At 38.9% G+C, this 12411-nt stretch overlaps 1 protein-coding gene across 4 annotated transcripts in view; it reads left to right on the top strand.

Annotated features, from left to right (window-relative positions):
- Nucleotides 1-1137: 1137 nt before the first annotated feature.
- AUH (AU RNA binding methylglutaconyl-CoA hydratase) overlaps nucleotides 1138-12411 on the top strand; it is a 162879-nt gene continuing 151605 nt past the window's right edge. For all 4 annotated transcript variants that reach the window (XM_082657401.1, XM_082657400.1, XM_082657399.1 and 1 more), the window contains exon 1: nucleotides 1138-1412. In XM_082657401.1, the coding sequence (XP_082513527.1) occupies nucleotides 1151-1412 (262 nt within the window). In that variant the 5' untranslated portion in view covers nucleotides 1138-1150. The remainder of the gene's footprint in view (nucleotides 1413-12411) is intronic.

Raw genomic sequence — 12411 nt, 5'->3', positions numbered from 1 at the left:
GTTGAACTGTAAATAGAATTCTGAGTTTCTTAGGAGAAAAAGTGAACATGATTATAAGAAAAGGGGAAAGATACAAGAGGAAGCAAAGTTTTTCCTTGTCTTCAACTTCAAGAGATTTCACAAGTGGCACTTTACAGAAGATAGAATAAAAGATGCCCTCAACAACGTTCTCACAGGAGACACAGAAATGGAACCCAATTGCCTTTTTCTTTTCATTTTGGATAAAGCTGAGGGTCTAACATTGGAGGAAGTTTTGCTTAATACTCAAAAATGTAATCAGTGCACAACAGCAGAAATTTGTGTGGCAGTGGGAATATTCTCATAGCAGCATGCTTTTCAAACAATATTCCCAAACACGCCTTTTCTCCGTTGAGATTTGATAAAAGCTAGGTAGGACAGTGTGCTTTGATGGCCACCTACACTCTGAGTTGATATTCTGCGTTTCTGGTTGAGGGAAGGACCTCTGTGCTCTAAATCCCACCTCAGCATAAGGTTTGGCTGAGCCTCTTTGTTAAGATGCTGGTTCCTGATTAGGATTAGACTCCGGGACGGGCCGTGCCACCTGCTTGAGTTGGTGGGCTGAGGACCCTTGTTTTTATTGGCTGTTCTCACTACTTTCCTGTACTCTGTATGGTAAGCCTCATGTATGTTTATAGGCATGTTTAACCGATAACCCTTGGCCCTTATATATATGAGTAAACCGGAGTCCCACGCAGAGCTGCTACCCTGTCAGCCAAACCTGAGACCAAACATTTTAGTTCACCTTTGCCGCTAACTTATGACCCCAGGGCATGGCCCAGGGAGTGTAGGGAGGCGACCCTCTCCGGGGAGTTCTTATAGAATATGTTCCCCCTAAAATATTCCACAGCCTTGGAGAATTACTTTCTCCCTTCCTTTGCTGTACAAGCCATTACACCTCCTGTCAGGCAAGGGAGGCCTGAGAAAGTGGAACCTGGAACGCTCTGTCATCGGTGTTGGGCGGGGCGAGGGTTCGGGGGCGGAGCCTGGCGCGAGAGGGAGGCTTTAGGGGCGTGGCCGGGCGGGGCGAGCTGGGGGCGGGGCCTGGGCATGCCCTGCGGCGTGCGGGGGGCTGGCCTGCGCGCGGCGGGGGCGGGGCAGCAGCCGCAGGCTCACGCCGTAAACAGTCAACATGGCGGCGGCGGCGGCAACGGCACCCGGGGCCTTGGGTATCTTGCAGGCCGGCCGCGCTCGCTTGGTGGCCGCTTGCTGTGCGCGGCTTGGCCCTGGGTGGAGGCTGTCCGGCTCCTGGACGGTCCCGCGGGTCGACCCGGCGACCTGGGCTCGGGGCTGGACACCCGCGGCCGGGGGGGCGGCCTGGCGGAGGGGCTACAGCTCTGAGGTGAAGACGGAGGACGAACTGCGGGTGCGGTATCTGGAGGAGGAGAACCGAGGTGAGGGGCGCGACGCGGGCGGCCGCCGGTCCTAGGAAGGGGTTGCAAGGTCGAGTGTCCGGGCTGACGTCAGTGTCCGCCGAGAGGCTTGGGGGCCCTTCCCCTCCCCCTCCCAAGCGTTGCAGCTGTATAGTGCTCTCCTTGCCTAAAGGTGTCCTTCGGAGCAGCTTACCTGTAAAAGTGGCCCTACTCGGCGCCGAAGACAGAAATGCGGCTTACGTCCTCATCTCTAGACGAGGCAAGGTCAATAAACCGGGTGTGTGATATTTGCTTCCAGATTTTGTTCTTGCTCTGTGATTCCTTTCTGTCAACTCAGCTATCAGGCGGAGAGTTTTGGAAGCTGCCTTGACAATGCACCTTATTATTCTGAGTCTTCTTCAATTTAAAGCGGTGCATCTGGAACAATTTTTCCCCTTGCCCATTTTATCTTAGAAGGTTAGTTTTGTGGACTATTTCAGTTCAGTTAGACAATTTTGAGCATTTTCTTGGTCTTCCAATTCCCTTGCTGAGCTCTGGGGGACACAGTTGTGGATGATGTTGATCTTGCCCTTGAGCTACCTCCTTGGGTGGATGGAGATAGATGCATTAGCAGTACAATACGGTGGGAGGAAGGGTTGTGATAGAGGATGTGTGCCAGTCGGTGGGATTGCTGTTAAAGCTTAATTCCTTTCACTTGCCTTGTTGGGAGAAGTTAAATGGATCAAGAAAGGTGGAAATAGCAGTTTGCCAGAAGAGTAGTCATTGAATTTTGACACGCAGTTATTGAGCACCTATAATCGGTTAAGCAGAAGTGCGAAACGAGTTAAGTCATGATTGCTATCTTTAAGCAGCACCCAGTATAGCGAGGAAGATAGTGGTGATTAAAAGGTTATGCTAACTTTAAAGGCTTGGCGACAGCAAAGGGCTGTAGTACCCCCAAGGTTCATATGATAGCTATATCTGGGGAGATTGGAAGACTCCAGAAGGGGATTCTGAGGGTTAAGTTAGGGTTTTGCCAGATGAAAAGGGATCCAAGGCATTCTTTGCAATGGAATGTGACATTAGTGAGGGTTCCTAGGCAAACTTCTCTGTGCTTCAATTTTCTTCCGTGCAAAAATAGGAAAAATAATACCAACTTTGTATGCCTACTGTGGAGATTAGCCGAGAGGGTAATATAAATTGCTCTCTGAGTATCGATCTAGCTCATAGGGGGTCTTCTGTAGTATGATGAGTTATTTCTTTTATTTGTTTATTATTTCATACAGACAAGAGCATGGTGAAAGGCATGGCATGGGAACATGTGTGGTGTTTTGGGGAAATGGCATAAGGCAAGTGTGGTTGTAGTGGCATGACAGGCAGAATTTTGAGAAATTCAGCTGGGAAGTAGATTGGCACTGGAGTGATTAGAGCCATGAACGCTACCATCTTTTGGGTAAGCTTAGTCTTGCCAGCATTTCAGTTACATTAGGTGAACCAGCAGTACATTAGATTCAAATGCATTGCAGGTACAGCTAGTAATGTGCACCATATTCTGTATTTTTTTGACCTAAATGAATGCATATTGAACGTAACTTTTTATAAAATGTATGGAAAGTCCTTCAGTTAGGTTTCAAATGGGTCAAGGAGAAGAAATCAGAATATAAGTCAATTTGATAAATTCAGAATGTTTTGTCACTTGAAATGTAAAAATCAGCTATTGGGGAGTACGGGTTCTAAAGAAAATTGACCTGCTTCCTTTCAGGATTGGAAAGGTGAGTTTTGTTTAACATTATATATGCTTTACTTTGCTTTGCTTTACTGTCAAACCAGCAATAAGCAGTGCAAAGAAAAACATGAGTTCAAGGCTGGTGCAGGTGAAGGAATCTCCCTGGTGCCTTTGCTTATCAGAGGCGAGTCCAAAATTTGGTGCTCTTAGCAGCCTGCAGGGAATATGACAACTCTACTGGGTCAGAGGAGCCCCAGACTGCTCTCTGCCCTGTAGGCCTCTTTAGGCTGGTGGAGGTGGGTAAATGCAGAATACATCCGTACTCATAGGTTGCTTGGGTTCCATATTTGTAATTTGTTGTGGAAGCACAGTTAGACAACCAACTTTCTTTAGTCGTTATTTCTTGCATTGTTGTCCAGCCTCCTCAGGGTTTTAGAGCAGCAGTCCTGGTCATGGTTTACAGAGGTCTCTCCTGGTTTCCTGCAGTGGCTGCCTTTATAGGTCAACTGGTCTCCAGTCATTCTCCTTCCCAGTTTGTTCTTTGCACTGGTGCTGGGGTTATTTTTTCAAGGCCAAGCAAGAATCACATCTCTGTTCAGTTAAAAACCTCTAGTGGTCTCTAATGCCTACAAGCCCTCACAGCTGCAGGCCTTTACAGACCATCCATCTCCCTTCTGCTGCACCTAAGCTTTACCTTTTCTTGCTCTTATGTGTCTGTGCTTTTGCACACATCTTCTGGAATGACCTCTCCCTTCTCCATACCAACCTTCTCCCAGTCTTGCAGGCTTCTACTCATAATTGTGACCCATTTTAAAGACCATTTTTGTGAACCTTATACCAACTTCTGGTAGAAGTAGAGCAAACAAGCAAATGAATAATTCAAGTTATTCTTAATGCCCGCTCCTACCTCATCATTCACATCTGGCTTATCATCAGGTCTTCCCAAGTGCCTTTGTAGTCTTTCCATTTTTATCCATGTTCTTCTTTACCAACACTGCTCTTGTCCAAGCCTGTATCATGTCTCAGGTGGCCTGTTGAAGAGGTCAGCTAGCTCATCTTGCTACTACATCCTTTTTTTTAAAAAAAAAACAGGTTGATTCCTTTCACATTTTTCTCATGTTTTAAAGAATACATTCTTTAATTCCATATATTTTATGGCATGTGAATTCTATCTCAATAAAGCTATATATTTAGATGTATATATTTTAAAATTTTATTGAGATTAATTCACATATAAAATTAAAAATGTACAATTATTTTTAGCATATTTACAGAGTTGTGCAACCATCACCACAATCCAATTTTAGAACATTTTTATCAATCTAGAAAGAAACCCTGTTCTTTTTGGCAGTGTCTCCCCATTCTCAATACTCCCTCTCCCCCCAGACTAAGACCCATTTATCATCTACTTTCTGTCTCAATAGATTTTTCTACTTTGGACATTTCACATAAAGAAATCATATGTGGTTATTTATGGCTTCTTTCACTTAGCATTTGGTTTTTAAGATTCTGTTATGTTGTGGCATGTATCAGTACTTCATTTGTTTTTATGACTGAGTAGTATTCCATTGTTTGGATTTTTTTGTCTGTTCATTATTGATGTACATTTGGATCATTTCCACTTTCTGGATCTTGTGAACAATGCTGCTTAGAACATTCATGTATAAATTTTTATGGGCATCCTTTTTTATTTCCACTTAGGAGTGCAATTGCTGGATCATATGGTAATTGTACTTCTATGATTAACATTTTGAGGAACTGCCAAAGTTTTCCAAAGTGGCTGCAGCATTTTACATTCCCACCAGCAAAGTATAAGGGCTCTAATTTCTTCACATCATGAACAGTAATTGTTTGGTTTTTGATTATAGCCATCGGGTGTGTTGGGAAGTGATATCTCATTGTGGCTTTGATTTGGACTTCCCTAATATTTAAGGATGTTGAGTATCTTTTCATGTGCTTATTGGCCGTGTGTATTTCTTCTTAAGAGAAATGTCTTCTCAAATCCTTTTTAATTGGGTTGTTTGTCTTTTTGTTGTTGAATTGTAAGAGTTCTTTATATATTCTGGATGCAAGTCTCTAATCAGATACATGACTTGAATATATTTTCTCCTGTGGGTTCTTTTTATTCTTGTTAATTTTGAAGACCCTAGGTTTTTAATTGTGATGTAGTACAATTTATTTGTTTCTTTTGTTGCTGAGCTTTTGCATCATATCTAAGAAACTGTTGCCTAACCCAGGATCACAAAGATTTATAACTGTTTCCTTCCAACAGTTTTATGGTTTTAGCTCTTCACGTTTGTGTCTGTGATCGATTGTGAGTCAGTTTTTGTGTATGGTGTGAGGTAAGAGGTCACCTTCATTCTTTTGCTTTGGATATCCAGTGTACCAGTGCTATTGATGAGACTTATTGTTCACAACAGAATTGTGTTGGCACGCTTGTTGAAAATTAATTGACTGTAAACATAGAGTTTGTTTCTGTACTTTCAGTTGTATTCCATTTATCTACATGTCTATCTTTATGTCAGTACCATTTCTGAAGAATTTATACCAGAATCTCTAAAGAATTCTCAGTTTATTCAAGGAAGTCAAGTCAACTGGTATTTTGATAGGAATTGCATTGAATAGGTAGATCAATTTGGGGAATATTGCCTTTTTAACAATGTAAAACTTAACATTCCATGAACATGGAATATCTTTTCATTCAGCAGTATTTTGTAGTTTTCATTGTATAAGTCTTACACTATTTTTGTTAAATTTATTTCTAGCTAGTTCATTCTTTTTGGATACTATTGTAAATGGAATTGTTTTCTTAGTTTTGTTTTCAGATTGTTCATTGCTAGCGTACAGTAATACAATTGTTTTTGTATGTTGATCTTGTATCATGAAACTTTCCTGAACTTGATGATTTTTTCTCATAGGTTTTTAGTGGGTTTCTTAATATTTTCTATATACAGGATCCATGTCATCTGCACACAGAAGAAATTTTACTTATTCTTTTCCAATCTGGATGCCTTTTATTTCTTTCTCTTCTGTAATCTCCCCCTTTGGACCCTCTGTTACAGTGTAGACTAAAAGTATCAACAGACATCCTAGTCTTTTTCCTGATCTGAGGGGAAGGCATTCAGTCTTTCACCATTAAGTATGATGTTAGCTATGGGTTTTTTGGTAGATGTCCTTTATCAGGTTGAAGAAGCCTCTGTTTATTCATAGTTCAAGTGTTTTTATCTGGTTGAATTTTGTCAGATTCTTTTTCTGCATCTATTGAGATGATTGTATGCCTTTTCGTGTTGAGCCTATTGATATGATGTATTACATTAATTGATTTTCAAATATTGAACCAGTCTTTCACACCTGAAATAAATCCCACTTGATTTTGGGGTGTAATTATTTTTATACATTGCTGGATTTAATTTGCTAACATTTTGTTGAGGATTTTTGCATTTATGTTTATGAGAAATAGTGACCTTTAGTTTTCCGTTCCTGTGATGTCTTTGTCTGGTTTTGGTATACGGGTAATGCTGACTTCATAAAATGAGCTAGGAAGTGCCCCGTCTGCTTCTGTTTTCTGGAAGAGATTGTAGAGAAATTGCATCATTTTTTTCTTTGAATGTTTTAGTAGAATTCACTGGTGAAACCATCTGCATCTGATGCTTTCTGATTTAGAAGCTTATTAATTACTGATTCAGTTTCTTTAATATCAATAGATTTAGCCTATTCAGCTTATCTATTTCTTGTCCTGTTAGCTTGTGCCTTTCAAGGAATTGGTTTATTTCATGTAAGTTAGCAAATTTGTTGGCATATAGTTGTTCATAATATTTCTTTATTATGCTTGTGGTATCAGTGGGATTCAGTAGTGATGAATTTCTGATGTTAGTAATTGATACTCTCTTTCATTTCTGATATTAGTAATTTGTTTTCTCTCTTTTTTTTCACGGCTAGCCTGGCTAGAGGCTTATCAATTTACTGATATTTTTAATAAAGAACTAACTTTTGATTTGATTGATTTTTCTTTACTGATTTTCTACTTTCAATTTCATAGATTTCTGCTGATTTTTACTTTTCTTCCCACTTATTTTAATTTAATTTGTTGTTTGTTTTCTAGTTTCTTAAGGTGGAAGCTTAGATTACCAATTGTAGACGTTTCTTAATATGTGCATTCAGTGCTGTAAGTTTTCCCCAAGCATTGCTTTTGCTGCATCACATGTATTTTGATAAGTTGTATTTTCAATTTCATATAGTTAGAAGTATTTTAAATTTCTCTTGAGATTTCTTCATTTACTTATATTTTACTTAAGTACCTTATTTAATCTCTAAGTATTTTGAGGTTTTCCAGCTGTTTTTCTGTTATTGATTTCTAGGTTTATTTCCATTGTCATCTAGGAGGATACTTCAGTATGATTTCTTTTTTTTTTTTTTTAATTTATTTATTTTATTTACTTTTGGCTGTGTTGGGTCTTCCTTGCTGCGTGCGTGCTTTCTCTGGTTGCGGAGAGCAAGGGCTACTCTTCATTGCGATGCATGGGCTTCTCATTGCGTTGGCTTCTCTTGTTGCGGAGCACAGGCTCTAGGCACACGGGCGTCCGTAGTTGTGGCTCGCGGGCTCTAGAGCACAGGCTCAGTAGTTGTGGCGCACGGGCTTCGTTGCTCCGCGGCATGTGGGAACTTCCCAGCCCAGGGCTTGAACCCTTGTCCTCTGCGTTGGCAGGCGGATTCTTAACCACTGCGCCACCAGGGAAGCCCTGATTTCTATTTTAAATTTGTTAAGGTGTGTTTTTGGCCCAGAATGTGGTCTGTCATGGTGAATATCAGTATGACCTTGAGAAGAATGAGTAGTCTGCTATTGTTGGATGCAGTGTTCTATATTCAAGTAGATCTAGTATTCAGTTAGATTTAGTTGATTTTTTGGTTTGTGTTCAGTTCAGCTATACCCTTAATTGATTTTCTGTCTGATGGATCTATAAGTGATAGAGGTGAGTTGAAATTTGCAACTATGCTAGGGGATTTGTTTATTTCTCCTTGTAATTCTATCAGTTTTTAAATCATGCAATTTGATGCTCTATTGTTAGGTGGATATGCATGGGTTATTATGTTGCAGAAATGACCCCTCCAGCATTATGTAATGCCCCTTTTTCTCCCTGAGACTGTTCTTTGTTCTGAGATCTGTTGTCTCTGAAATTAATGTAGCTACTCCAGGTTTTATTAGTGTTAGCATGGTTTATCTTTCTTCATCTCTTCATTTTTAATCAGTCTGTGTCTTTATGTTTAAAGTGGATTTTTTGTACACAACATATAGTTGGGTCTTGTTTTTTTTTTTTTTTTTGTGGTACGCGGGCCTCTCACTGTTGTGGCCTCTGCTGTTGCGGAGCAAAGGCTCTGGACGCACAGGATCAGGGGCCATGGCTCATGGGCCTAGCCGCTACACGGCCTGTGGGATCCTCCCGGACCGGGGGGACCAGGGCACGAACCCGCGTCCCCTGCATCGGCAGGCAGACTCTCAAGCACTGCGCCACCAGGGAAGCCCTGGGTCTTGTTTTTAATCCACTCTGACAGTATCTGTCTTTTAATGTATTTTAGACCATTCATACTTAAAGTGATTATTTAAATAGTTGGATTATTACGTATTTGTAACTGTTATCAGTTACCCTGTTGTTTGCAATATATATTTACAACTAATCCACGCCTGCTTTTTAATAACACTATACTGTTTCATGGTGGTAATGGTATAAATGCATATTCCTATTTCTTTCCTCCCATTCCTTATAACATTACTGTCATTTATTACCCTTTTCTGTAAGTTACAGTCACCCCATACATGGTTGGCGTTATTGTTTTGAATAAGTTGTTATCATTGACATCAATTAGTTTTGAGTCAAAAAGAATCTTGAAATTTACTTAGTAGTCTGTTGTTAGCAGTAGTTGGTCTTAATAATTCTGAATATGTTTTCTTTTTATTATAGGATAGAGTAAATGAAAAAAATGTTGTTCTTGGGAAACAGACTTTTCACTGTGGTAGGAGAGAGAAAGTACAAATATGGGATGGGGGAAGGTGAGGAAGAAACCTGTTACCTTGGATTTGAATTAGAGTTATCAGGACAAACTTACAAAAACCATAAGTATATTGTATACAAACATGTTTATATTTATTTCCTATTCTGACCATTGAAACAGTCTAAAAGGAATGATACCACAGTAGCAGTGAACATATCTAATGTCCAGATTTTGGTTTCTAAAGACCGTTCCCCCACTGAAAGAAGCCAGAGCTCTTTGGAGAAATGTCTGATTTCAGGTCTGGAGCAGGGAAAGTGAAAGGTGAGCCTGGAATATCTTTGTGAGTCAAAAAGCAAGGAAATGTTCAAATACTAAAAGGAACATGTCAGAAGGACATAGAAACATGTTAAATACTAAAAGGAACATGTCAGGATGTAAGCTTACAAGGGCTTTGAACATTAAAAAATACAGTGATAATGGATTATAGCACCTTGAGTAAAGAATCCGTGAAGCCATGGTGATTATTCAAGATGGTGGGGTAGGGAAGAAGATGTTTTTATAGAAGAATGGTAGGAATGATAGAAAATAACCACTTTTGAAACCACCAATGTAAAAATAAAGGAATTATCATGGCAGTGTGAGATACAGACCCTTTATCTTTTTCCAAATGGGTATCCAGTTGTCCCAACACCACTTATTCATCTTTACCCCACTGATTTGAAGGGCCATTTTTATCACGAGCTAAATTTGGTCTTTCTGTTCTGTTTTATGGTCTCTGTAGATGTTGCACTTCTACATTATTTTATGATTAAAGCTGTGTTGTGTTTCAGTGTATGGTAGGGCTAGGTATTCCCTCCTTCACCTTTGCTGTTTCTTTCTTTTTTTTTCTTGGCTCTTCCTGCCTGGTTATTTTTCCACATGAGTTTTGGAATATCCATGTATAGTTTCAGAAAAAGGCTTGTTGGTATTTTTATTGACATTGTGTTGGATTTAAAATTAGGGAAATATTTATGATACTGCTTTCTTTTCTACCTAAAAACACAGAATGTGTTTCCATTTTTGCAATTCTATTTTGTTTTTTTTTAAGGGGAGTTTTAGAAGTGCCCACCAGTAGGGTTTGCACATTTATGTTAAGTGTACCCCAGGTCATCCTGCCTCCTGTCTGGTTGTTCATAAAAATGAGATGATTTCTTTCAGTATATCTTCTGTGTGTTTGCCTTTCTTCCTCCCTCCCCCCGCCTCCTCCCTCCCTCCCTCTCTCTCCTTCCTTCCTTCTATATGAAGGCTATTTTATCTGGATATTTAATTTCATGTCTTTTAAATAATGCTCTTTTGTTGCAGTAGTTTTTCATTTGATTGTTTTGGGTTTTCTAGGTTTACAGTCATCATCTGTTAATGATTTTCCACATTGTTTCTAAAATTTGGGTATTATAAAAATTGCATATCTCCTTTTGTTCATGTGAAGGAGTTCTGGGTTCATTATGTTTTTATTGTAGGTTCTTATTACTTCTGTAGTATTTTAAGGAGACTGAATTATATATGGTTTATCAAAAGTATTCTGTCAGTGCTTTTCAGTTCTTTGTGTATTACAAGTGACTTGTTAGTAAAAATAGTTAAATTATTGAGGTCTACAAAATTCTAAAGTAACAATATATGCTCATGGTAAAATAAACAAACAAACAAACAAAAACACTATGGAAGGATGTCATCTCTTCACTTTCAAACTGTTTCATCAAAAGTAAAGACCTTAAACTTATATTTTGAGTCTTTGCTGTGAATCATAATTTTATTCACTTTCTGGTTTGTGTTACCTTTATAATTATTTTTATAGACAGTATCTGGACTTTTTTGGTGTAAGTTCAGAAAATGTTTGCTGTTCTATATCCTTCATCTTCTAACCATACAATTTCTGTCATTTGTAACTTTATATCATCAAAGTTTATGATAGTTACATTTTGTTCTCTTACAGTTGTCCATTGCTGTATCTATAGATTGAATATAAACAGGGTTTAGAATATTATTGGTAATAGTTACGTTGGTACTGCTTTCAGTATATCTCTAGAAGCAGTCTGCTTTCCATCTCCACTCCACAGCCTGAAGCCTGTGTGCTGTCATCTCTCATCTGGATCTCTGCAGTAGCCTCTTGTTTGGTATCCTCCAGTATACTTTTTTTTTTCTTTTTTGTAACTGTAGGTGAAATTCACATAATACAAAGTTTACCATTTTAATTTTTCAAAGTGTACATTCAGTAGTTTTTGGGTTATTCACCATGTTGTACAGCCATCATCACTGTCTTAGTTCCAGAACACTTTTATTACTTTCAAAACAAGCCCATGCTCTTTAGTCAGTTTCTCCATATTCCCCCTCCCCCCAGTTTCCAGAAACCACTAATTTCCTTTCTGTCTTTACAGGTTTGCCTATACTAGGTATTTCACAGAAGTAGAATCATACGATATGTGGCTTTTTGTGTCTGGGTTCTTTCAGCCTAATGTTTTCAGAGTTCGTCTGTGTTATAGCATGCATCAGCACTTCATTCCTTTTTATGGCTGAATAATATTCCATTGACTGGATATAGGACATGTTGTATTTTTACTTTTTAGATATTATGAGTAATGCTGCTAAATACTTGTGTACGATTATTTGTTTGAACATAGGTTTTCATTCTTTTGGATGGGTATCTAGGAGTAGAATCATTGGGTCATGTGGTAATTTTATGTTTAGTGTTTGGAGGAACCACCAAACTGTATGAGAATATGAGAGTATGGTTGAGAGTTCCTAAGTCTCCACATCGTTGTCAATGCTTATTTGTTTCCTCTTTTAAATTACAGCCATCTTATTGGATATGAAGTGATACCTCATTGTGGTTTGATTTGCATTTCTCTAATAACATATTATGTTGAGCCTCATTTCATTTATATATCTTCTTTGGAGAAATATCTATTCAACTCCTTCGCCTGTTTTTCAGTTGGGTTGTCTTTTTGTTGTAAATAGTAAGAATTCTGTATATAATCTAAATATAAACCCCATATCAGATGTATGATTTGCAGATATTTTCTGTGGCTTGTTTTTTTTACTTCCTTAGTAATTTTGATGAAGTCTGGTTTATCTGTTTTTTCTTTTGTTGCTTGTGCTTTTGTTGTCATATTTAGGACACTGTTGCCTAATCCAGGATCATGAAGATTTATACCTTTGCTTCCTTCTAAGAGTGTTACAGTTTTAGCTCTTAGATCCATTTTGAGATAATTTTTGTATGTTGTGTGAGGAAAGGGTCCAACTCCATTCCTTTGTGGGTGAGTATCTAGTTGTCCCACCACTATATGTTGAAAA

This window comes from Grampus griseus, assembly GCF_964374135.1.
Source record: "Grampus griseus genome assembly, chromosome: 6".
NCBI classification, from domain to species: domain Eukaryota; kingdom Metazoa; phylum Chordata; class Mammalia; order Artiodactyla; family Delphinidae; genus Grampus; species Grampus griseus.
Note: the sequence above shows the minus strand (reverse complement) of the source record. Positions and strands in the feature narration are given on the sequence as shown.